Source organism: Helianthus annuus, chromosome 10, assembly GCF_002127325.2.
Source record: "Helianthus annuus cultivar XRQ/B chromosome 10, HanXRQr2.0-SUNRISE, whole genome shotgun sequence".
Taxonomy (NCBI): Eukaryota; Viridiplantae; Streptophyta; class Magnoliopsida; order Asterales; family Asteraceae; genus Helianthus; species Helianthus annuus.
The window spans coordinates 146,393,867-146,421,295 of record NC_035442.2 but is presented as its reverse complement, the minus strand read 5'-3'; the positions used below and the strand labels follow the sequence as shown (position 1 = coordinate 146,421,295).

The window sequence follows — 27,429 nt, the reverse complement described above, 5'->3', positions numbered from 1 at the left end:
ATGTTTATTTACCATGTTATCGATGTTTTCGTGTTTATGTGGGCACAAAGTTTTGATTTGGCGTTTTGTAGGCTTTGGTTGTGTTTTTGGCCCGGCTGTGCACTTGATTGTGACGAGCCTTGGAGGTCTACAACGTTTCCTAGGGTGGAGCCATTGATGTTTTCGTGTATGCCCAAAGTAATATATGCAGTTGTGACAAAAAAATTCACATGAGATAGAAATAGCCAAACACTTCTTGTATTACTATTAAATGTGTTGGCAATGCGGTCGTTGCAAGTACATATGGAACTTCGATTGTTTACATATAGCACTTCCTTAATTGCTGGGCATTCCAGGTTCGTGGAACCTCTTTGTTGTCCAGGGTGCGTAGCTTATATGCCCCTTTTCCGAGTACTGCATCTACAACATAAGGACCCTCCCACTTGGGAGCTAATTTTCTGGGCTTTTCAGCGTTGGATGCCTCATTGTCTCTCAAGATGTAATCTCCCGGGTTAAAGGTGCAGATTCGGACTTTGGAGTTGTAATACTTCTCCAGCTTTATTTTGTATTTCGCTTCATTTATTGCTGCCATCTCTCTCCTTTCTTCTAGGAGGTCGAGATCTAACCTCCTTTCTTCTTCATTGTTTATCATGTTCATGGCGAGCATTCTTGGTGATGGCAACCCGATCTCCGCTGGTATCACAGCCTCTGACCCAGAGACTAAGCTAAACGGTGTCTCCCCGTTGCTTGTTTTGGGCATCGTCCTATGGGCCCATAATATGCTTGGCAATTCGTCAACCCAGTCTCTTCTTTGCTCTCCCAGTCGTGCTTTGATGCCGTCGACAATGCTCTTGTTAACGGCTTCTACTTGACCATTCCCCTGCGGATGCGCAACCAAGGAGAACGTATGCTCTATGTGTAACTCTTTGAACCATCGTTGGAGATCTTCTGCAGCAAAATCCGTCCCGTTATCGGTGATGATTCTCAGGGGCAGCCCGAATCTGCAGATTATCTGTTCCCAGATGAAACGCCGTACCACAGTAGATGTGGTTGACGCTAGTGCCTTCGCCTCTACCCATTTTGTGAAATAATCCGTCGCGACTATGATGAATTTCACTGCATCTGGGGCTTCAGGAAAGGGGCCCACCATATCTAATCCCCATTGTTGGAAAGGCCACGCCATTGTTATGGAGACTAATTCATTCTTTGGGCGCATCGTCTTGGGAACGTGTCTCTGGCACCCGCTGCATTTTCTCAAAGCCTTTACTGTGTCTAGGTGCATTCCGGGCCAGTAGTACCCGACATTCATCACCTTTGCTACCACCATTCTCGGTCCGACATGTATGCCACAGATTCCCTCATGCACTTCTCTGATCAAGTAGTTCGCGTCTTCTGGGTTGACACATCTCAACAATGGCCCGAGGTATGATTTTCGGTACAGGATTCCATCAACCATCTGGTAGTGCTCGGCCTTGTATTGAACTTTTCTTGCTTCGGCTTTGTTCTCCGGTAGTATCCCAGATTGAAGATACATGATTATCGGAGTCATACACGACGTTGTTCCCAATTGAATAACGCTTACTTCTCTTAGTGGTACCGATGGGTTGCTCAAAACTTCAATGCGCACATCCTTGGCTAGGTGCTGGAAGCTTGTGGATGCGAGTTTACTTAATGCGTCTGCCGGTTTGTTCTCGCTCCGGTTGATGTGGTGCACCTTGTAGGAATAGAAGTTTTGCAACAATGTTTTTGCTTGATTCAAGTAGAGCGCCATCACGTCGCCTTTGGCGTCGTACTGCCCATTGACTTGTCCGGCTACTAACATGGAGTCTACATGCGCCTCAATGTGTCTGACTCCCATCTTGATTGCCAATCTCAGACCGGCGAGAAAAGCTTCGTATTCAGCTTCATTATTCGTGCTTTTGAAGTCTAGCCTGATGGCGTACGTGAATTCGTGTTTGTCTGGACTTACCAGCCTAAGTCCCGCGCCTGCGCCATCTTCATTAGACGCGTCGTCTGTGTATAGTAGCCATGGTTCTTCTGCTTGTTGTCTTTCAGCTTTCTCCATTGCCTTATGATACGCGCAAAATGCAACATATAAATTATATCAGTTGTGGCATAAAACTAACCTTTTTTAGTACTAATGTTGGAAAAAGTGTATGTTTGTCTTCCTTTTGTATTTTCAGGATTAAATGAGCTCAAATTAACAAAAGAAGCAAAAATACAACTAAATCTAACATAAATACAAGAAAGGGAACGAAAGTGGACTGCCCGACCCCTTGACAGCATCCTCCCAAGCAAAACAGAGAAGGCAGAAGACTGAACACGCCCCGTGCTCAGCGAGCATGGGGCCGTGCCCAAGAAGCAGCAGAAAAGACAAACCTGTAGAAGCTTCTATTGCTCACCACGGGGTCGTGCCCAGTGAACACGGGGGCGTGCCCGAAGTACTGCAGGCGCATTTATTGTAATTGCGAATTACAATTAATGAAGAAAGAGAGTGTCAGACGGGCACGGGGCCGTGTCCAGGCTTCTGTTCAGCCTATAAATAGGAGTGCTTGGAGCCATTTCAACTCATCCCTTGGCACACCACCTCTCTCACACTTCACACTTCACCCACCACCCACAACCACCATAACACCATCATCCACCCCCATCATCCATTGTCCATCATAGAGTGTGTGAGTCGTCTCGGGATCCAAGATTGATCGTAAGAGTTCTTGACAATCAAGGCCATGTTTGCCTAAGTCTCTTACATCACTTGGTGAAGACAAGTGTTTAGTATAATACTTTTTATTTTTAATCTTTTGCACTTCTTAATTGGTTTTGTATTAATGACTTTAATAACTAGTTTCTTTTGTTGAAGGTGATTCTTCCTTATCGTTTGTCCATGGTGTCTTGGCATTATTTTACTGTCTATATAAAATAAAAGATTTTCACCATTCATATCTCCATGGTCTATATGGAGGTATGTTGGCTACCTGGTCGGGGGTTAAGGGAACGGTTTGGTAAGGGTCTTGCCCTTGTTCAGCGTTTAGAGGTCCTGCAAGGGACCTGGGTCAAATTTGTAGGACCTCCTTCAATACCCAAAGGTATTGGATGGCGGGGGTCCAAACTCTTTGATCCCCTCATAAGTTAACTACTATTAATACTATAACCTGGCTATTTAGGACTGTATCCCTGCTGACTCAGACTACTTAGTCGAGGGTAACGTCACCTCCAAAAGAGGGGCCTACCATAATTTGCATTAATAACTTAATTAATTATCTTTCAATAATCCGAACCTTTAGGATTGTATCCTTGCTGACTCAAACTACTGGGTTGAGGGTAACGTCGCCTTCAAAAGAGGGGCCTACTACAATAACTAAGATAATCTCTTAAACAAGTGCAAAAGTGCGAAAATAATCAAAGGTTATACTAACACACGAGTCGGATCCAAGTGATTCATCTTGTCTATCTGTTTTTATTTTATTTTTCAGCATTTAGTTAGTTTTATTTTCTTAGTTTAAAAATCTTTTTCTAACATTTTGATTTGATTAGACGTTGAGGATAAACCGGTACTAAAAGCTCTTGTGTCCTTGGACGACCTCGGTATCTTGCCAACACTATACTATGTCCACAATGGGTGCACTTGCCCATATGTGTATTTAGTGTTAGTAAATATCGTGTTTTATAAATTTAAAACTTGGCTAAAGTGTAAAAAGGGCTTAAAATATATACCTAAAACATATCGCACCTAACGCACATCAAGTTTTTGGCGCCGTTGCCGGGGACACAAGGATTTTAAGAAAGTTAGGAATCAACGGCCTAATCAATTTTTTTTATTTTCTTTTTATTTTTTTAGAATTTTCTTAATTTTTCAGCTTCTGCAGAGCTCAGCACGGGCCATGCTTGCTGAACACGCCCCGTGCCCAATCTTTGGAACTGGCAATCTTGTTTTAAGTCAGACAGTAAGCTGAACACGGGGCCGTATTCACTCAACACGCCCCCGTGCCCAAGATTCAGTTGCTGAAAACAGAACCGTAAGATCCCGACGGTTGGTAAATTCTGACACAAACATGAGTGATGACGATTTTTTTTTTTTACTTTCGGCACTCTTATGGTACATGGTGTCAATTATGTGGAGGCGGACATAAAGAGTTAGAATGTTATTTTCTAAACTATAAGCCCCACTATATAGACCCATCGTTTCCCTGTATCCTTAAGAGGGGCGAATGTAAAAATAATCCTTATCTCTCCCTCGAAAGCGCCCAACCAGATATTTTAGGAGAAATGCTTCTTGATGAACTATTTCAACTAGAAGATCTGATTCTTAATTGGTTAAAAGAACTTAGGATGGATTTTATAAATTCATCACAAGACCATAACCAAGAAGAAGTGTTGGGATCGCATTCAAACAACCTCGTTGTTCCCAATAATACCTTCGACTCTAGCAAAGACATGGACGATAGTCGTCCCTGTGCCGATTGTGCCATGAAGGACTCTCCATCAACTTCGTTCGGTGCATACATAGACCTAAGCGATTTGGCATATACCTTCTTTAACGAGAGCCCGGAAAAGGGTTGGACTTGTCCACCTAAAATAAACATAGGAATTACCCTCACCGACAACCTCTTGCGTTCTCGTCTTAGTCCAGAGCAATTAAGGTATCTTAGGCACTTTGGGGTTGTTCCATCCAGTAAGGAACCACCCGATCCGGATAAGTTCCTTAGAAGTAGACAAACTTCATAAACAGTCCTTCGACACGGGGCCGTGTCCAGCCAACACGCCCCCGTGTTCACCAAAAAGATTCCCTTCTGACCTTTACGTCAGAATACGGACAAACTGTGTCAGAATTCTATCTTCACACGGGGCCGTGCCCATTGGACACGGGGCCGTGTCCAGTGACGGGTGGTCCATGGGACAACCCTTAAGTGTGTTAAAAGACAAGTGAATCCCTCATTTGATCATGTAATTGTCTTGAATTAGATAACTACGGTTGCTTGTGTTTCAGGTACATTTAGAGCTTAAAAGTATGGAAATAAAGCTTCGAATAGACACGGCTGGATTGTAGATTGAAAGACGGAGAATAAATGAAAAAAATAAAATCGAAGAATTGAAGAATTAAGAAGATAACATGATAGAGGATGAAATTACGAGAACGTAGGCGAAAACGGTGAAGAAAACGGAGTTGAAACGAGAAAGTTATGAAGAAAACAAAAATTGATTGCTGAAGCCTACCGTAACTTACGGTGGTACCGTAATTTACGGTAGACTCTGACAAAAATTGATGCCGTAACTCAGTTTAACTCCACCGTAAACCATTTTAAGCCACCGTAACTTACGGTGGTACTGTAATTTACGGTGGAGGCCAGCGTGAAACTTGTAACTCCCTCATTTAAGGTTGTTTATGGTGCCTTTTCATCATCTAATCATTCCCATTCGTTTTGTAACTCCTAAGGGGAGAATTTGGGGTGTTCTAAGGTGTTCTTGAGTGATCTAAACATGAAGACTTTGTTTTTTATTCCAATGGACAAAGGTTCGATTGTGATGATGGTTCATAACACTATGAGCGGCTAGGTTTGCTTGGTGATCGTCTCGGATGTAAGGTTTTATTTGTGATAATTATGTTTGTTCTTTAATTTCTGGAATATTAGACTGTGCATGTGTTGTTAGTTTATTATGGTGTTTGATTGGTTGTTTGTAAATTGTTGATGTATGTTTGATCATAGTTCTAAACCATACGTTCTTGGTGCCGTTGGCAATCAAGATATCATGGGAGGGATTAGGGTTGGATATGTGTTGATTGGTCATCGGGTAACAACCTCGCGTTCTAGGAATCCGAGTACTTAGTTCCCTTTCATCACAAACAATTGATCTTACATGAGCCATGTCTATGTGGTTCTTTCTAGTTGAACATGAACGTTAGTTGTCCCTTAAAACCTGAAACTCGGGATGATCACTATCCTCTTATCTTGTTACAAAACTTAACCTTGATTTGTAATCTAATTTAGTTTAATTTAGTTAATTAAAACCAATCAACCCAAACATTGAAATTTATTTTTCTTTCAATTTAGTTTACTTTAGTGAAGTTAGACATACATCGAGATAGCACATATTCCACAAACTCCCTGTGTTCGATACCCACTTACCGCTAGCTAATTAGTTGGGATTAAATTTGATTGTGACCGCGACAGCACGTCAAATTTTGGCGCCGTTGCCGGGGAGTAGTGCGCAACGTGTGTTATCTTGTGTGTTAGTTTGAAAAAAAAAATAAAAAAAACCAAAAAGATTTCTTTTATGTTCATGATTTACACTTGGTAGTTGAGTTGTGTTGTGCAGGATGACAGGGCATTACACAAATTTCAGCTTATTTACGTGTAGATTGTGCGGGGGTCCACGACATCCATGTATTGGTTGCCACGAGGCTCACTACAGGAGGGCACATGGAAAACCGGTGTCTTATGTTTCACAGCTTCCACCTCCATCATACGTTGACGATTATGAATCAGAAATGGAGGATGACTATTATTCATATGGATACGAGCGGGACGAGGAAGTTTATTATGAGGCAGGGATGGATGGTCTATGTTTTTGTTGCGGTCGCGATCACACTTATGATTATGATGTGTGCTCGGTGTATTCGGAAAACCCGAAGTATTGGAATAAAAAGATGATGGAAGCGCGCATCTATAGACCGTATCAGGGATATCGACAATATCATCCCGAAGAATATTCTGAGCCCGAGGGTGTTTATGTTTATGAGACCGAGGAGGAAAAAGAGCTTGTTGTATTGGAAGTAACTTTGTCCAAACTCGAGCAATATTTAGCAACACCCAACCTTTCCGATGTAGACCGAATCAGCTGCTTGGTTTCTAAGTGTCATACTTTAAAATTGAAGATAGAGATAGAATAACGCCTCTCACCATTACCTGATGATATTAGAGATTATTCTCACATGAAGGAGGAGGTTGTGGAGGATAATACCACACCAATGAGTCCTTTATCTGATGAAGAGTCACTTGTAGATCAGATGATGTGTGCAGATTATGAGGTAGAGCAGGCTGATGGGATGGATATGTGCACCGAACCTCTTCCCATATCAATGATTCAAATTAACAAGTGTGGGGAAGAGGGTTCGAGGAACAAGATGAGAAGGGTGAAACCAGACATTAAGGTATATGTCATGAAGTGGACTAGCAAAGCCCGTAGGAGCAGCTTTAACATGCCAAATATACTGACAAATCTATGGAGATGGCATGTAAATTTCCGGGCATTTGTTGGAAATGCTGCGGGTAAGTGTGCATTAAGACCACCATAACGCATATCAGGTATGGTCTGGCTGAAGACCTTTAAACTTAGCGCTCTCGGGAGGCAGCCCGAGGTTGTAGAGTATTGTATTTGTGTTTTGTTTAGTTTTGTTTTGCTTTGTTTGGTTTTGTTGTGGTGTTGTGTTTGTGTTTTGGCAGGTTATTACGTTTCAATCCTCGTGGATGCAATGATTCAAGTGTGAGGATGTTTGGCAACATGCCCATTGAGATATCGGCGAATCCAAGAGATGTTTATGAACCGGTTCGATTACCGCAGCTGCATCACTACCAACACTGCTGATTTACTAATCAGGTTGTGTCTTGTTCTCATTTTGTGCACCTTTGTATATGTTCATGTTTAAGTTTACGGTTGGGCGGATGGGTGGTGTTTAATGTGTTTGATGTGTTTATGGATTGTGAAAGTTGGTGGTGTTTTTAGTTATATATATAAAAAAAATCAAAAAGAAATTTGTGGTTTGAGTTGAACAACTTTTGGGTGATGTTAAAGAGTTAAGCGATCAAATCTTCCCAAAACCGTACATTGGGGTCAATGTATCCCAAGTGTGGGGGTCGGGAGAAATTTTGAGGTTTTTGAAAATTTTTAAATCAAGCTAAACAATGTGAGAATTTGAACACCGTGGTTAACCCCAAATGATGCACCGGCAACCCTTAATACCCTTTGTTCTTGGTGAGAGTTGAAGCCACACATGTAAATAAATAATACTTGTCTTGATGAGAGTGGCAACGGGTGGGGGTGCATAAGAACTTGTGCCTTAATACGGTTTGAGTCCTTAGTTGAATGTGAATGTAAAAAGGATAAGGGCAACTAGGTAGCCTCGTCTTGGTGAGTGCGAGTGTGGGATTTGGGGGGTTGGACCTCATTAATATATATATGAGCATGGTTGCGAGAGGGGCAGGGTTTTGGATATTTAGTTGCCCATTTTGTGCCTAAAAGCCGATCATTTGTTCCCCCTTAGCTAGTTTCCCAAAAATTTACCCGACTTAACCCGGTCTTATAGTGTTAGTAGTTGTTTTAGTAGTGTGTAGATATGTTATAGTGTTATGTTGAATATTTGATTGAAAAAAAAAAAGAAAAAAAAGCAATGAAAAAAAAGAGAAAAAAAAGCAATGAAAAAAAAAAGAAAAAAAAAGTGAAAAAGCAATGAAAAAGAAAAAAAAAGTGACGTTGAGTTGTCTTGTATATAGAAGTTATGTCATGTTTATTGTTTGTTTCATTGTGTAATAAAAGACCGGGTTAAGTCCTTCGCTACTACATATATATTCCATTTCCTACCCGTACACCTAGCCACGTTACAACCTTAAAGCCCTTTGATTTGCATTCATGTTTGGCACTTGTTAGGAGAAGGATCGATTTAGGTACAAGCCTATAGTTGTGAACCACCCGTTTGCCTTTTGTGTGTCTAGCTCATAGTTGCTAGTGCTTACTTGTTGCCGAGATGAGAGACATAGCGAGGGGTGCATTGGTTAGGTGTTAAAAAGGGGTTAGTAAAAGGATTGTTTGTTTTTGCTTGGTTTACATTGATCGCTTGTTTTGAAAATGATTTGTAATGGGTTGCTTGGGGCAAGCAACGGTTAAGTGTGGGGATGTGACGGGTGGTCCATGGGACAACCCTTAAGTGTGTTAAAAGATGAGTGAATCCCTCATTTGATCATGTAATTGTCTTGAATTAGATAACTACGGTTGCTTGTGTTTCAGGTACATTTAGAGCTTAAAAGTATGGAAATAAAGCTTCGAATAGACACGGCTGGATTGTAGATTGAAAGACGGAGAATAAATGAAAAAAATAAAATTGAAGAATTGAAGAATTAAGAAGATAACATGATCGAGGATGAAATTATAAGAACGTAGGCGAAAACGGTGAAGAAAACGGAGTTGAAACGAGAAAGTTATGAAGAAAACAAAAATTGATTGCTGAAGCCTACCGTAACTTACGGTGGTACCGTAATTTACGGTAGACTCTGACAAAAATTGATGCCGTAACTCAGTTTAACTCCACCGTAAACCATTTTAAGCCACCGTAACTTACGGTGGTACCGTAATTTACGGTGGAGGCCAGTGTGAAACTTGTAACTCCCTCATTTAAGGTTGTTTATGGTGCCTTTTCATCATCTAATCATTCCCATTCGTTTTGTAACTCCTAAGGGGCGAATTTGGGGTGTTCTAAGGTGTTCTTGAGTGATCTAAACATGAAGACTTTGTTTTTTATTCCAATGGACAAAGGTTCGATTGTGATGATGGTTCATAACACTATGAGCGGCTAGGTTTGCTTGGTGATCGTCTCGGATGTAAGGTTTTATTTGTGATAATTATGTTTGTTCTTTAATTTCTGGAATATTAGACTGTGCATGTGTTGTTAGTTTATTATGGTGTTTAATTGGTTGTTTGTAAATTGTTGATGTATGTTTGATCATAGTTCTAAACCATACGTTCTTGGTGCCGTTGGCAATCAAGATATCATGGGAGGGATTAGGGTTGGATATGTGTTGATTGGTCATCGGGTAACAACCTCGCGTTCTAGGAATCCGAGTACTTAGTTCCCTTTCATCACAAACAATTGATCTTACATGATCCATGTCTATGTGGTTCTTTCCAGTTGAACATGAACGTTAGTTGTCCCTTAAAACCTGAAACTCGGGATGATCACTATCCTCTTATCTTGTTACAAAACTTAACCTTGATTTGTAATCTACTTTAGTTTAATTTAGTTAATTAAAACCAATCAACCCAAACATTGAAATTTATTTTTCTTTCAATTTAGTTTACTTTAGTGAAGTTAGACATACATCGAGATAGCACATATTCCACAAACTCCCTGTGTTCGATACCCACTTACCGCTAGCTAATTAGTTGTAATTGGATTAAATTTGATTGTGACCGCGACAGCACGTCATCCAGCGCGCTGTCGTTTTCTATAAATGAAGCCAAGAATACTGCACATTTGGACCATCTAGGAACAGAGATTTGAAGGAATCTTCTCTCAACTATCCTAGGTATGTTCTAAAAGAAGTTTCCAACAAACCATCTTGTCCTTTCCTCTTTTATCCATTTCCTTCTTCTTCATCTTTCTCCAAAAACCTCCATTAAAGTTTGAAATTTCAAGCTTTAAGGAAGGGATTATTGAGTTTTGTTCAAAGAATCTTGTTAAAAATAAGTTGTATACATTGTTTTAAGTTACTAATGTTCAAAAAGACTTCAAAAGTTCAGAAAATAACTTAGAACTTCAAGATTCCTTGTCTCAAAACTCTGCAGAAAGATGAACACGGGGCCGTGCTCATTGAGCACGGGGCCGTGTCCAGACCACTGTTTCAGCAAAATAAGCTATTTTCAGTTTGTTTTCGTAGAATGTCGAGTGAAAATAGCGAGACATCTTCCGTGCATTCATCAAACAGTAGAAGAGGGAGAAGACCTTCCATTGAAGCTACACATGTGCACTATGTCATAGCATTATGGGAGGCTTCGATGAAATGACTTTAGTAGAGGAGGTCCTAATTGACCGTATCAACTATCTTACGGTAGGGCTGGAAAATAGATTTCAAGAAATTAACCTCTTGCACCAGAGGTTAAATATTATTGTAACACCTCCAATGGAACCCGTCCTCCTTCAAGAGGATTGGAACCTAGCACTTGAAGTTAACAACCCTACCGGGTGGGACGACATTCCGGCGGAACCTCCCCTTGAGCATCTACAAGAAATCCCGGTGGAAGTCGCAACTCCTCAAACTAACGCTAACGAGCCCTCTTTTCTCCTCCCAAGAGAGATAGAGGAGTGGGTCGCCGACATATGAGGAGGCCATACCCGGAAGAAGGAGTTCTGTAAAGCCACAACTAACCAAGACTATTTGCTTCTTGGAAATTTTGCTAATTAAAATAACTTGTAGGCTAGAGCTGCATGGTTTATGCTTCTTGTGTTTTCTTATCTAACTTAGTAATATTTAGGATTATATAATTCTCTCTATGAATGAATGGATGGTTTTAAGGTTTGAATGGTGTTATGAAAAATAAAACACACTCGGGATGGTCAAGGATAGCAAGGGAAACAAGAAACATGGCCCATGCACAAAAACAGGGCCATCCGACAACAATTTCTTCATTACAGTAAGCTCAGCACGGGCCGTGCCCAGCCAACACGGCCCGTTGCTGAACATCCTGCAGAAAATCGCCCAGTTCAGGTAACTGGACACGGGCCATGTTCACTGAACACGCCCCCGTGTCCAGGCTTCTGTTTCTTTACTTTAATTTTTGTCACTGGCACCTGAATACGGGGCCGTGCCCGGTCACCACGGAGCCGTGTCCAGACTGTCAGTAACATAAAACTTTGCTTTTAACACCATTTTACACATTCAATCAACCTAAAAATTTATTTTTGGGACACATTGAGGACAATGTGTAAATTAAGTGTGGGGGGGATGCTAAAACCTTGAATTTTGCAAGTCCTAATAACAAGACTTACACAAAACTCTATTGGAACCGCTAATCACCCCAATTTTTTTCAAAATTTTCATTTTTTTTACTTGTCTAAGTTTAAGTTGGGAATTCTAAGTCTAACAAGGTTATATTTTTATAAGTTTACAACCGATAGCGTCGTGATAAAAAGAACCAACATAAGAAAATTATGAAACGGCATGACAAGCTTAATTAAAATTTGATTATATATACTTGATCACATAAAAACCCATTCCCACAAAAGTGAGTTTTGAGCCTTTTTTGATCATACAAATATACATCTTTACGCTAAATGCTCATTTTTCGTTTCTTGTGTGAATAGCCGCTTGGTTCTTACGACTCTAGAACTTGCCACGACAATTCATTCCCGGTCCTTACCAACTTAAACCCAAGTAAGTAAATGATGGAGGCATTAGGACTAACCCTTTCTCTTTCAACACCATTATTTTTATTTTTCTTTTTACCTACCCAAAATTCCCCCTAGTTAACCCCTTTCAGCCTAAACCTTTTCATTTCTTAACCCAAAATCCTTTTACCCACCAAAACCCTTTTTCATTTTTTTTATTTTAGTAACAAAGCTTGGTTTTCGTGTGACTATTCAAAAAAAAATTACAATGAAGTTGGAAATAAACAAACAAAGCTCCTCAAACAAAAGCCTGTTTGAATAAATACTTCATTAAAAATAGAAAGTCGCAAAAACAAAATGTTTTACGAAAACCGACGCTTTTTACGCCTTTTCGCCCTTTTCAACTAACCACTAACCCAACTACCCACCTTTAGCCGAAGCCTAACCCTTCACCCAAAAAGTCCTCTTGATATTTACAAAGGTATAAAGTTAAAAAGGAGGAGGATTAATTGCTTGGCAAGCTTATGGTAGGAATAAGTTCCATGCCGCTCTCGAGTGATTCACTAAAAATACACCTTCGGCCGAGTGTGAGTGATTTCCCCCGTGAGGTATGTGAACTTGTATATAAATGAAATTTTAAAAAGGTATGTTATGCCCTAATAAATAATTTATCTTATGAAATGTTTTTAATAAATCATGACGAATAGGATTGTAAATAAATAAAAATAAAACCTAAACGATCTTGGAAAATCCCGACACTATATGACAAGCCCAAAAACCTTCTCTTCTACCCATTCCATTTGGGAGTGAATAAAGCCACATTATAAAGACTTTTGCTTAAGGACAAGCAAAGATTCAAGTGTGGGGGTATTTGATACGCGCAAAATGCAACATATAAATTATATCAATTGTGGCATAAAACTAACCCTTTTTTAGTACTAATGTTGGAAAAAGTGTATGTTTGTCTTCCTTTTGTATTTTCAGGATTAAAGGAGCTCAAATTAACAAAAGAAGCAAAAAGACAGCTAAATCTAACATAAATACAAGAAAGGGAACGAAAGTGGACTGCCTGACCCCTTGACAGCATCCTCCCAAGCAAAACAGAGAAGGCAGAAGACTGAACACGCCCCGTGCTCAGCGAGCACGGGGCCGTGCCCAAGAAGCAGCAGAAAAGACAAACCTGTAGAAGCTTCTATTGCTCACCACGAGGCCGTGCCAAGTGAACACGGGGGCATGCCCAAAGTACTGCAGGCGTATTTATTGTAATTGCGTATTACAATTAATGAAGAAAGAGAGTGTCAGACGGGCACGGGGCCGTGCCCATCGGGCACGGGGCCGTGTCCAAGCTTCTGTTCAGCCTATAAATAGGAGTGCTTGGAGCCATTTCAACTCATCCCTTGGCACACCACCTCTCTCACACTTCACCCACCACCACAACCACCATAACACCATCATCCACCATCATCATCCATTGTCCGTCATAGAGTGTGTGAGTCGTCTCGGGACCCAAGATTGATCGTAAGAGTTCTTGACAATCAAGGCCATGTTTGCCTAAGTCTCTTACATCACTTGGTGAAGACAAGTGTTTAGTATAATACTTTTTATTTTTAATCTTTTGCACTTCTTAATTGGTTTTGTATTAATAACTTTAATAACTAGTTTCTTATGTTGAAGGTGATTCTTCCTTATCGTTTGTCCGTGGTGTCTTGGCATTATTTTACTGTCTATATAAAATAAAAGATTTTCACCATTCATATCTCCACGGTCTATATGGAGGTATGTTGGCTACCTGGTCGGGGGTTAAGGGAACGGTTTGGTAAGGGTCTTGCCCTTGTTCAGCGTTTAGAGGTCCTGCAATGGACCTGGGTCAAATTTAGTAGGACCTCCTTCAATACCCAAAGGTATTGGATGGCGGGGGTCCAAACTCTTTGATCCCCTCATAAGTTAACTACTATTAATACTATAACCCGGCTATTTAGGACTGTATCCCTGCTGACTCAGACTACTTAGTCGAGGGTAACGTCACCTCCAAAAGAGGGGCCTACCATAATTTGCATTAATAACTTAATTAATTATCTTTCAATAATCCGACCCTTTAGGATTGTATCCTTGCTGACTCAAACTACTGGGTTGAGGGTAACGTCGCCTTCAAAAGAGGGGCCTACTACAATAACTAAGATAATCTCTTAAACAGGTGCAAAAGTGCGAAAATAATCAAAGGTTATACTAACACACGAGTCGGATCCAAGTGATTCATCTTGTCTATCTGTTTTTATTTTATTTTTCAGCATTTAGTTAGTTTTATTTTCTTAGTTTAAAAATCTTTTTCTAACATTTTGATTTGATTAGACGTTGAGGATAAAGCGGTACTAAAAGCTCTTGTGTCCTTGGACGACCTCGGTATCTTGCCAACACTATAATACGTCCACAATGGGTGCACTTGCCCATATGTGTGTTTAGTGTTAGTAAATATCGTGTTTTATAAATTTAAAACTTGGCTAAAGTGTAAAAAGGGCTTAAAATATATACCTAAAACATATCGCACCTAACGCACATCAAGTTTTTGGCACCGTTTTATTTTGTTTTTATTTTTTTTAGGATTTTCTTAATTTTTCAGCTTCTGCAGAGCTCAGCACGGGCTGTGCCTGCTGAACACGCCCCGTGCCCAATCTTTGGAACTGGCAATAATGTTTTAAGTCAGACAGTAAGCTGAACACGGGGCCGTGTTCACTCAACACGCCCCCGTGCCCAAGATTCAGTTGCTGAAAACAGAACCGTAAGATCCCGACGGTTGGTAAATTCTGACACAAACATGAGTGATGACGATTTTTTTTTTCTTTCGGCACTCTTATTGCACATGGTGTCAATTATGTGGAGGCAGACATAAAGAGTTAGAATGTTATTTTCTAAACTATAAGCCCCACTATATAGACCCATCGTTTCCCTGTATCCTTAAGAGGGGCGAAAGTAAAAATAATCCTTATCTCTCCCTCGAAAGCGCCCAACCAGATATTTTAGGAGAAATGCTTCTTGATGAACTATTTCAACTAGAAGATCTGATTCTTAATTGGTTAAAAGAACTTAGGATGGATTTTCTAAATTCATCACAAGACCATAACCAAGAAGAAGTGTTGGTATCGCATTCAAACAACCTCGTTGTTCCCAATAATACCTTCGACTCTAGCAAAGACATGGACGATAGTCGTCCCTGTGCCGATTGTGCCATGAAGGACTCTCCATCGACTTCGTTCGGTGCATACATAGACCTGAGCGATTCGGCATATACCTTCTTTAACGAGAGCCCGGAAAAGGGTTGGTCTCGGTCTGAAAACCACATTATGGCCTCCCAGTTCTATCGCCCACTTTGCTAAGCTTCCAGAAATCTCGGGCCTTGCAAGGATGTTGCCAATGTTGTAATTTGTTAATACGTGAATGACGTGGTTGGCGAAGTACCTGCGCAACCGTCTTGATGCATGGATTAGTGCCAGCACTAGTTTTTCCATTATGGCGTACCGAGTTTCTGGATCGGTCAGAGTACGAGAAACATTGTAAACTGGTGTTTGAACACCTTGGCGATCGACGAGTAGAACTGCTCCAACTACTTTATCAGATGCTGACAGATATAATACCTGGGGTTCTCCTTTCACTGGCGCCATCAATGTTGGCAGTCGTATGAAACAATCTTTCATCTCTCGGAATGTGCTCTCGGCTTCCGGAGTCCACTGAAATTGGCTTTTCTTCATGCAATTGCGGAGTGACTTGATAAACGGGAAGGATTTAGCTGCGTGATTGGCTAGGAAGCGGTTGAGTGCTGCCAACCGTCCTGCCAATTTCTGCATCTCTTTGATAGTCGATGGTGAAGGCATTCTCTCGATTGCTTGCACCTTTTCGGGGTTTACTTTAAAACCATCCTTCGTGACAATGAAACCGAGGAACTTTACTTCTTCCATGCCGAAAGAACATTTTGCTGGGTTTAGCTTGATGCTTACTCCGCACAGTGTGTCAAACATCTTCTGAATATTCGCTAGCATTGTACTTTCCTCTTTGCTCATGATGACCAAGTCATCCATATACACCTCGATGTATTTGCCGATGGCATCGCTGAACGTTTCATTCATCAGTCTCTGATAGGTCGCCCCTGCATTCTTTAGACTGAAAGGCATTTTGGTGTAGCAGTACAGCCCTGTCGGCGTGCAGAATGCGGTTTTGTCCTCGTCTTGGACGGCCATCTGTACCTGGTGGTACCCCTTGTAACAGTCAAGGAAACATTTCCATCTGAATGTTTCCAGAGAGTCGATCTTCTCATCGATATCTGGTAAGGCGTAGCAGTCGCGCGGGCATGCCTTGTTCAGATCCTTGTAATCTACACACATTCTCCAACTGCCATTTGGTTTCTGTACCATTACAGGGCTCGCCATCCAAGTTTGGTATCGGACTTCTCTGATGATACCAGCATTCAACAGTTCCATGACTTGCTCTTGCATAGTGTCGTGTTTTATGTCTCCCAAGTGGCGTTTGGCATGTACCACAGGTTTTGCACTTTCTGAGACATTTAATTGGTGTTCTGCTATGTGCCGTGGAACACCCACCATGTCGGCTGGTGTCCAGGCGAACACATCCATGTTTTCAAACAACAACTTTTTTAGCGCCGCGCGTGTGAGATCAGACATTGCAGTGCCCAAGGTAACTGTTTGTTCTGGGTATGCGCTGTTTAACACCCATTTTTCGGCTTCTGTGCGCGGTGCTGGTTTGCTTGCTTTTGCTGGTCGGATTTCATCCGTTGCTAAGACTTCTTTGCTTGCATATATTATTGCTATCCCTGTTTCTATTGGGAATCCAACAGCTGAATGTGGTCCAGAGCAAATCATACTAAAATCTCCTTGGGACTCTCTTCCCAGAAGGATATCGTGTCTTGAATGTGCGGGCAGCACCATGAACGTGACTTCTTCTATTCTTGAATTTCTTCCGTCTGAGAGTAGCACCGGGAATGATATTTGGCCGAGAGGAAAGACGGCTTCGTTGCAGAAACCAGTTAATGGGTAGTCAACTGGTTCTAAGCGCGCCTTGTCTTCTTGGTCGAATTGATTGAAACATTTCTCGTATATGATGTCCGTGGTGCTCCCTTGATCGATGAAAATGTAGTCGGTTTGATAATGACCGATTACCCCAGATATGACTATGGGTCTTCTTTCTCTTGGACCTCCTCTTACAACAGGGAAAACGACTTGTCTTTCGAGCCATGAGTTATCTTGTGTGCGCTTGTTGTAATTCTTTCTTGGCCGTTGTGGACCCCCTTGAACGATGTGGGTTTCTAATTTTCAGAGTTTTTTGTTGTCTGGCCCTTCTTCTCTTCTTTGAATCTGGCGGTAGTCGCGCTTTCCACCTTTTACCAGATGAGTGAGCTTTCCATCTCTTAAGGCCCTTTCTATTTCCTGCCTTAGGCTGAAGCAGTCGTCCGTTAAGTGGCCTGTGTCTTTCTGAAATTCACAGAAAATATTTGGGTCTTGACCCCTCTGTAGAGGTGGTGTGAACTGGTGGTTCTCAGTTGACAAGACCTCAGAAGGGGTCTTTGTTAGGGGTGTCCACTGTTTTTCTCTGTTTTCTCTTTTGACTTCATTTTGGTGGGCGATCTGATTGATTGTATGGCGCACGTCCTCTTTTACTGGGCATCTTTCTCTATAACCGGATGTCTTCCATGATTGGCCTTTGCCCTTTTTGTTGTGCCGGTCGTTATGGTTGTACCCGCGCTGACGGTTGTCATCACTGGTCAACTGTTTGTCAGTTTGCGCAATGGTCTTTGTTGCCTCAATGAAGGTTTCCCAGTCTTTGGGTCCTCCGTCCCTTCCTTTTAATCGCTTGATCAGATCATCACATTTTACTGCCCTCATGAAATGCGTGCGCATCATCTTCTCACCTACATCTCCAATTTCCAGACAATCTTTGTTGTATCTGGTGATGAAGTCTTCTACGCTTTCGTGATCTTTTCTCCATATGTTCAAGCAATCAGCTGGATCTCTGGTGTGCCTGCGCTGCTGGGAGAAGTGTGCGAGGAACTTGTCTCGAAAGTCGATCCATGACTTGATCCTTCCTGCTGGTAGGCTGTCAAACCAGACGCGCGCTGCGCCGACAAAGGTTTGAGCGAAGAGATGACACCAAGTTGGTAAATTCCATCCACCTGTTGCTCCTGCGCCATTAAAAACTTGCAGTTGGTCATCGGGATCTGTCAAGCCATTGTATTTGCCCACGTTGTGTGGCAGTTTCGTTTTGTCGATAGCGGCTGTTGCAATCTCTTTGATGAATTTTGAATTTTCGGCCATGTCATCTGGACGATAGCTCAAGGTGTAATCATGCTCTGCTTTTGGGTTGTACCCTGCGCGCTTGGGAGGTTTGTATGCCTCATGTTCTGGGTGTAATCTGCTGAATACTGTGCTTTCTCCTTTGTACACCGGGTCGTCTTCTTCATCATCCCATTCAGCGTTCATGTTACGCGCGCCCAAACGACTTTGTATCGGCCTTCTCTGTGGGTGGGAGTGCTGTACGTAATTGCTTTCTGTTTCACCATAAGTATCGCGCGTGTCATGCGCACTTGGCTTTCTGATGTTTGGCACAAGTCCTTTTTCTGGACGCAAGTTCCATGCGTTGGCCAGCTGAGTCGTGTGGGTGCTCAGAGACGTTTGCTGTGGAGTAGTAAAGACAGATTGGTTGGCTTGTTCTTGGAGCAAGGCTTGTTGTGTGGTCAGCTGTGTGTAGACGAGATTTAAGGATGCCATTTGTTCGGCGTACCAGGAAGCCAGAGTTTTTCCTTCGGGTAGCCCTAGAAGTGTTGAAAAGTTCAGCTGTGTTTGGACCGGTGGGGTTGATGGACCAGCCCCATGGTTTTGTGTGGGTATTTTCGGAGGTGTTTGATTGACTACACCTGGAGTTTGGAAAACGGCCCCATTTGTTGTTTGATTGATGATTCTGTGTGGCTGGAAAGTAGCTCCGTTTGTGGTTTGATTAACCACTCTGGATGCACTTCCAAAGATATCGGGAAACTCATTTCTTTGTCCTTCTTGGACGGTCTCGTTCCCTTGGGCTCTTTGGACGTGTGCAGTGTCCGAAACGAGTCCAAAGGAAGAGATTTCTCCGTCCATCTGAGGAGAAGGGCTTGGTTCAACCATTTCAGAGATTTTTCGAAGAGAAAATAGATGAGGGTGGTTTTGCAAGAAAAGCGGATGGCGCCAATGATGAAACACAGGTTAACACTAAGGTTAATCTGTGGGATTGTCTCTTCTGTGGGTTCAATCTCCTTCTCTGTTCGTGAAATGACTAAGATCCTGCAAAACAGCAACACCGTTAGTCTCGTTAAGAGGGGAATATGGGGGTTTCCCTCTTAACCAGGCTCCGGCGTGAGAATAAGTACTGTTCTGAGGGGAATAAACAGTGTGTGTATAGTGTGAGAGTATAGAGAGTAAAATGATTCAACCTGAATGATGAAGGGTCCTATTTATAGCCGGATGGTGAAAGAGGGAGGAGCAGCATTGCCAGCTGTTATAGGGCGCCAGCTGTCCGACCAAGGGGAATATCCTCTTGGTCTCCTCTGCTGTGGTCAGGGTAGTGGTACACGTGGCGCGCCTATATTTTCTCATGCTGGAAACGTCGTACTGCTGATGTCGGTCTGCTCCTTGATTTGTTACAGGCCTACATGGCGCTTGATGAATGGTGACACGTTTTGTCCTTTTGTCGGAGGGAGCATCTTTGGTGTCGCCTTGCCATATTCCAGAAGCTTCTAGAAGCTTCTGGATTCGCTTGCGGATGTATACGCCATGTAGGATGGAAAAGTAGTGTGATCCTTGCCATGTAGGCAAGGAATTAGGACCATACCTCTGTTTAAACTCTAGAATGCCCCGTACCACTAGTAAAAAGACCCATTATATAGAAAACTATATGTATAAACAAAATTTTATTAGTTCAAGCTTATCTCGAGGTCTAACCAAGTCAAACCTTAAACCAACCAGATTACTTAAAGGGAAAATCACGAAAATGGCCACTGCAACGCCGTTTTTGCAAATTTGGCCACCTGACACCCCTTCACGAGCCGTTTCAATATGCTGAAATGGCACAAGAATTTTGGTTAACGGCCACCCAATCTTTGTTTGACACGTGTCCGACAAAGGCTGTAACGGCTTGAGAAGCATCCAGTTAACGCCACGTGTCCGACAGTGTGGAAAGATCTTAGCCAAGCCGTTACAATCAGCTCATGTTCAAAGATCTTAGCCAAGTTCCTTCAACGAGCCAAGCCGTGTTCTTACGATGTAGCCGAGCCGTTACCGTACACGCATGGACCCCACTTCTGCCAGCCGAGCCGTTACAGCTGGGTCCAAGCCGTTTCGCTTACCTGTTTGTGCCGTCTCAACTGCTCCGAGCCGTTTCAGCTGCTCCGAGCCGGTACAGCTGCTCCGGGCTGTTTCAATATACGGTTCGAGCCGTTTCCACTGCTCAGAGCCGTTTGAACTAGATCCGAGCTGGTACAGCTGTCTAATGACGGTTCAACGTGTTGTTCGAGCCGGGTCAACGTGTTGTTGGAGCCGTTTGACCGTCTATTCCCACTATATATTTACCCACTTGTTTTTTTTGTGTGCTTGTTAAACCAATCCGTCTACCACACTTCAATCTCAGAGAAAATGTGACAACCCTCACTAAACCAGGTATCCGTACGACTTAATTAATAATTAATTATTGCTTGATTACTGTGCTTAAGTGAATTTACTGATGAACTGCTACTTGACTTCTGATACTTGTACATATCTGCATCATACTTTACATACCGTCACTACATTATTTACATACTGAACCCTAGTGACAAACATGATGCACAAAAGCACAGTAGCACTATGAACGGATAACCTATTGAACATGCTGATAAAGCCAGCATCAGGCAGATACTGCCTCTAAGGCCTGTATGAGCCAGAAATATTTTACTACACCATAGTGAGTGTAGGGATACAAGGGTTGTAGAACTGCGTCTCTAGGAATAAGTTATGATGACTGGATGTGCCTAAAACGTACACTGAGCACAAAACACAGCACTTTAATGAACAAATCAGCTTCTAGCTAGCTAATAAAGTGCCAAAACATGAGAAAAACATTACTAGACACTTTCCAAAGTGTCGGGAATAAGTTGTGTCACTAAAAAGGGCATTAACGACACTCTAAAGCTTTATTAAGCGCTTTAACGGATTACTATCCAACCGAACAACCGGACTATACCCGGAACATAAAAATATTGACATGAACATTATTTATCTTTTTCTGAGCCAGTTAGGGTCCCTGAACACCCTAACACCCGCGTTAAAACACATCACGTAACTAACTAAGTTAATCCCTAAACTTAACTTAGTTAGCTTAACTAAGTACCTAACTAATGGTTAGAATTCAACCAAGACCCCCCCACCCTTGGGCCGATTCAGTCACCATGTAACTAGTCTAGATGACAAGGGATCCATTGGTTATTAAACCACACTTTTTCCTATAAGAACATGTTAATGCACAAATGAACATTCACATTTCCAAACACCACACCAAACTCTCTCTTTCCCTATCTACACCTTACGGCCGAACACCCCCCTCCCCTACATCCATTGTTCGAGTTTGATCTTCATATTCCAAGCATATACAAACATCAAGGGTCACGTATTAGGAAGCTTGGTGCACTCGGAGCTCGAAGGACCTCTTTCTCTAGCTTTTATCCACCTCATTTGCGCATAGATTCTTCCCTAGCCTCGAGCTAGAGGTATGATCCTTAAAACACTATCTCGAACTAATCTAAATCGGTTAACATGGGGTGTAACGGTTAAAACTCGGAATCTTACAAAATGGTGCATTAAAGTCTACTAAAAACTTGAAAAAATGATGGTTAAAAACTCACTAGTTGTGTAAATGTTGTAGTAATTGAGATTTGTGATTATTTAGACCCGATCTATGTTGTGGTAGCTCGGATCATCGTTTAACCCGGTTTGGTCATGAACACGAATCATGACATAAGGTTGTTATGAATAGAACAAGGGTTAAAAGATGAAACTCTACCACACGCGAATCATGAACTTGTGTAAAAATGTTTTACTTGTGGAATAGTGTTTAAAACTAGCAGATCTACGTATCTGCAAGTGGTATTTTCAAAGGACCGAGTGTCAAAGAAATCATGTTTTCTAAAAATGGATCTTACACTAACAAGCATGATTTTTATAAACCACAAGTGTGTAAAAACTCGTGAAATGAAAAGTTTCGACAAAATAACAAACTTTGTAAAAGATGACGAGAAGTTGCAAAGATGGATTTACTCTAAAAACGAGGTTTTTACGAGATCACATTTCTTTATATAAAGATCCACAAAATATAATGGGATTTACACTATGGTTTCGAAAAAACTACAAGTTCATGTGATGATGCGATTTACATACTTGTCGACTAGTTTGATGTGTCGGAAATTGTTTGATTGAATAAAGAAGTTGTTGAAATTGATTTAGTAAAAGAAAATGATACGCTTGAAAGCGTGGCCACCTCCAGTTACAGAGGAAACTCTGGCGAAATTTTTCTAAAAACCTAACACTTAGAATTATTTTCACTACAAGTGTTAGAATTATTTTTGACATGTTTTCAAAATATATTTCGCCACGACTTTGTTTACAAATATTCGGAGGTGGGATTTTCACAAAAATTAAACGCGATTAAAATATATTTGGTAAGTATATATTTTCACAACATTGTTTATGATTATTTTGTGAAAATACACAAATATTATTTTTAGAGTAAAAATAATATTTACGAACGTTAACGGATCCAAAATAATACGAACGCCTCTACGATAACATATAAGTTACACCGGTAATTATTATTATTACCACCCGATCGTTAAAACGTAACTTACGCATTACGGAAATATTTATGAACGCGTAATTTTGTCGACGTATTATTTTTGGGGAAATTATGTGAAATGAAAATATAATATTTTTGGGAAAAATACTTATATTTTGGAATTGGAAATAAATATATATTAAGTGAGACTTAATGATATAATTCAAACGCACATGTATTAAATCCCCCATCCTTGGGAAGGAGATTAACTACCAAGTATATACGAAAAGTAAATACGGAATAGTTGTCTAACTATTTCCCAAAAACTTAAACTATAAAGCTAAGGCACGGCCGTCCGTCTAATAGAATTAGCCCATGTAGGTCGTTGCACAGCTGCCCGATTTGGAGTACTTGGTAGAGACGCACCGACTGTGAGTTCATGTCCCCCTTTTCTCATAACTGTTTTCAGTTTTCTAAACTGCGGGGGTGAAATACATGTTACTATGATTACGAATATTTCTTACATGGTATGGTCAGCTAAGGAAGGAACTGTTAGGTTATGTGATTTGGGTAGGTGAAACCTTAAGAACATTAGTCCTCGTAGTACGATCGAGGGATACAAGTGATAGGCCTATTTGAGCATAACAAACCCCACCCATGCGCCCTAAGGTTGGACCATGTGGTGACCTTGTCTTAACACCACCCATGCGCCCGCAGGTTGGACCATGTGGTGACCTTGTCGTAACACCACCCATGCGCCCGCAGGTTGGACCATGTGGTGACCTTGCCCTATCCCCTCCCATGCGCCCGCAGGTTGGACCATGTGGTTACACATTAACTGATATGTTTCCTTATTTGCTTTCATACCAGAGTTTACAAAATATTCACACTTACAATGATTATAAAGGTTTACTCGCGCGCACATACTAAACACATGAACTCGCTCAACATTATTGTTGATTTTTCAACTTACATGTATTTTAGGGAATTAAAAGATCTGGCACGGTATGGCACGTTTTCCCGCTGCACTAGTACGAGGTCATCCGGGGTTTAGGGAATGTGACTCTTTCCTGGACAAGTCACAGTCCTTAAACTGTGTTTATGTTTTGTTTGTTTGTTGAACAATGTTATGGTTGTTAGGGTGTTTTCCCGTTAAAACAATGTTACGGTATTTTGGTTTTAAACTTAATCAAATGGATGATCTTGCATGTTTTTAATTCATATAGCTTTGTTATGATTAAGCTATGGTATTAAGAAGTCACACCAAATTAACCACGCTTCCGCAAAGCCAGGGTGTGACAGCTTGGTATCAGAGCTCTGATCATAGCGAACTAGGATTCCTTCTCGAGTCTAGACTATGATCACTAGGGCTCTCACGAAAACATTTTTACTGCATACCACTTAAGTCCAGATCCAAAACCTTTTTATAAACAAATGTTGAGCACATTTTATTTATTCATTATTTAGACTCAGTCTTGGAGGTTGAGGCTCGGTCTTGGAGGCCGAGGCTCGATCTTAGAGATCGTGGTAGATGGCTAGCTAGGCTAGGAAGAATAGGCTCAGTCTTGGAGGCTGAGGCTCGGTCTTGGAGGCCGAGGCTCGATCTTAGAGATCGAAGTAGATGGCTAGTGATACTAGGAAGAGTAGGCTCAGTCTTGGAGGCTGAGGCTCGGTCTTGGAGGCCGAGGCTCTATCTAAGAGATCGAGGTGGATGATAGAGCAGTCTTAGAGACTGGGAGGAATTTGGCTAGTGGGACTAGGAGTATCAGTCTAGGAGACTGGAAGGCTAGTGGGACTAGGAGAATTATTTGATTGCTTATTGACTAACATGTTTATATGATTATATGATTGATTATCATACGTATATGTGTTTGTGTTACAAACGTTATGCTTTCATCATGTACTAGAAAGATAGGCACTACGAATCCCATGGCCATAGTATCAGACGACATAGTTTCATCGAAGCACGAGGTGTACATTTCCGATACTACCGGCACAGACAATGACGACTTTCAGCCCTTTGCGCTGCCTGAAGTCGTAGCAGAGCCTACTGATGGTCATCTTGTTGGGAATTTGCCACTCGCGGTGATCCCTGCTCCTGTGCCCCTTGCCGTTTATCCCATTGTTAATATGCCCCCGACATGGCCTCTATCGACGATAACGATCTACTAGAGGAGGACCCATTCGAGGGCGAGGCCCTATTGCTGCTGGTATAAGCCTATTACTTGCGGACGCTCCTGCGGGGGAAACTCATGCCCATTCCCCTGTCCCAGACTCATTGAGTTTCCGACATCCGCATTTTCGCATATACAGGGAGTGCAGCACCATTCACATGACGCCGACCCTGATACGGCATCATTAGCTGCACTGTTTCCCGAACACAGCTTTGAGTTGATCACAGTAGTGAGGGTGATTCTGTTCTTCAATATGGTTTTGATCCAGACCATGACCTTGAGTTCATACACTTAGACCAGCCCTTGGAGGATCCTGCAACCCCCCTGTGATGGTTGATCCAGCTGATTTTTGAGATGGAGTTTGTTGATCCGGAGCCAGCCGTGGCCCTGAGCCAGGCATTGCTCTTGACCCCGCATTGGAGCATGACCCTGTTCATGCCAATGCACCTGCTGTCGCTCCTTGGTTGATCATCTGCTTGGACGAGAGAAAATGTGGGGTAACTGTGCAAGATAATTTATTATTACGGGGGCCCACGTAATAACGACTTGTAGTGCACAGAAATCCTGGTGGACTCTGCGGGTCAAGCTAATGAAAACCAATGTAGCAGGAAATAACTCGAACACGAATGACCAAGACGATGAAGCCTCAAGTTCATTCTATTTCAAGCAACAAGCCAAATTGGCAAGCCTATGTGAAGGCTCAGAAATTTATTTCCCCACCCATACATTGAGTATATTTACGTGTAAAATTGGGTGAGTACATGATGGCTTATGGTGCTATGTATCTCATAGACAATTGGAAAGTTGTCTAACCCACTTCATGCCATTTCGGCAGAAGAGAATGCCACCCAGGCGTGACACAAACACCAGTAGGTTGCCAAGGATAGAAGCCGAGCTGCAAAAACGCATCTCACAGGCAAATGCATGACATGAAGCACTCCGCTCTAAGCACAGCGATGGCACTACTAGAAATAACCCCCCCCCCCAACTGACCGCACCTATAAGCAGTTCCTGAACTGCAAGCCTTTGAACTTCGACGAAACAGTAAGCGCCATTGCATTTGTTCGTTGGTCCGAAAAGATTGACTCCATTCTAAGAATGACTAACTGTTCACCCCAACAGAATGTTACCTTTACCTCGGGGTCATTTCTAGATGGCACACTCTCATGATAGGATCTTCAGATTCAGACCCTTGGTACAGATGCTGCTTATGCACTGAGCTGGAACGAGCTCAAGGAAATGATTAAGGAAAAATATGGTTCTAAGACTGGAATAACAGAAGCTTGAGATGGAGTCCTGGAATTTGAAAATGGACGAACCAGAGATTCCTGAACATGTCCAGCGATCGCACGACTTGCCTAGGGTCGTCACCTACTAAGTCATTGATGTTTTATGATACAGTTGGGTACCTGTAAACCTTACATTCTGGTCTCGATTTGTGGCAATATTGTTTATGTTCTATAACATGAGATGTTATGTGTTGATATTGTTGCATACTTACGTACACTTTATTTACTATGACCTGACCCATACGATCATCATTTAGAAGATGCCTCCAAGACGGGATGTACGCATACCCACCAACGAGGCGGAACTTCAGGGAATCATTGCTGCAGTCATCGCACAATACGAGGCCCATCACTCCGAGCGCAACGGAGGTACCTCAGGAAATAACCCACCTAACGGCTGCACCTACAAGCAGTTCTTAGGCTGCCAGCCCCTACATTTCGACGGCACTGGGGTGCCGTAGCCTTCGTACGCTGGATTGAGAAGATGGACACTGTTTTGCGTGCGAGCAAATGCGCCCCAAGAGATCAGTCACGTACATTTCCGGGCTGTTCCGAGATGGGGCTCTGTCATGGTGGAAACTTCAGGTTCAGACAATGGGCGAGGCTGCTGCGTATGCTCTATCATGGGACGAGCTGAAAGAGCTAATGCATAAAAAGTACTGTTCGAGAACAGAAAGCCAGAAGGTAGAAACTGAGTTCTGGAACTTGAAGATGGAAGGTCCAAAAATAGCGGAGTATGTGGAGAAGTTCCAAGTTCTATCGCGTATCGTTCCTTACATGGTAGATCCGGAGTTTAAGAGGATTGAGCATTTCATTTGGGGATTGGCACCCCAAATCATGAGCATGGTAACGACATCAAAGCCTGCAACAATCTCTGAGGCCATCAATCTAAGTGTAGCCCTGACGGAAGAGGCAATCAGGATGAACAAATTTTCAGCCTCTGAGGAGAAGAAGGAGACTCATGTAGAGTCATCTGGGGACAACAAGAGGAGGTTGGCGAATTTCAAACAGGGTACCCAGTCGAGTAGCGACGACAAGGCCAAAAAGAGAAAAGAGTACA

General features: G+C 42.1%; 1 protein-coding gene across 1 annotated transcript; it reads right to left on the bottom strand.

Moving 5' to 3' along the window:
• Nucleotides 1–298: 298 nt before the first annotated feature.
• LOC110882870 lies at nt 299–16,665 on the bottom strand. Its single transcript, XM_022130774.1, has 2 exons — nt 15,370–16,665; nt 299–2,047 (listed from the first exon to the last, which is right to left on the bottom strand). Exons 1-2 carry the CDS (start codon nt 16,663–16,665, stop codon nt 299–301), a joined length of 3,045 nt encoding a protein of 1,014 aa, XP_021986466.1.
• Between the last annotated feature and the right edge of the window lie 10,764 nt (nt 16,666–27,429).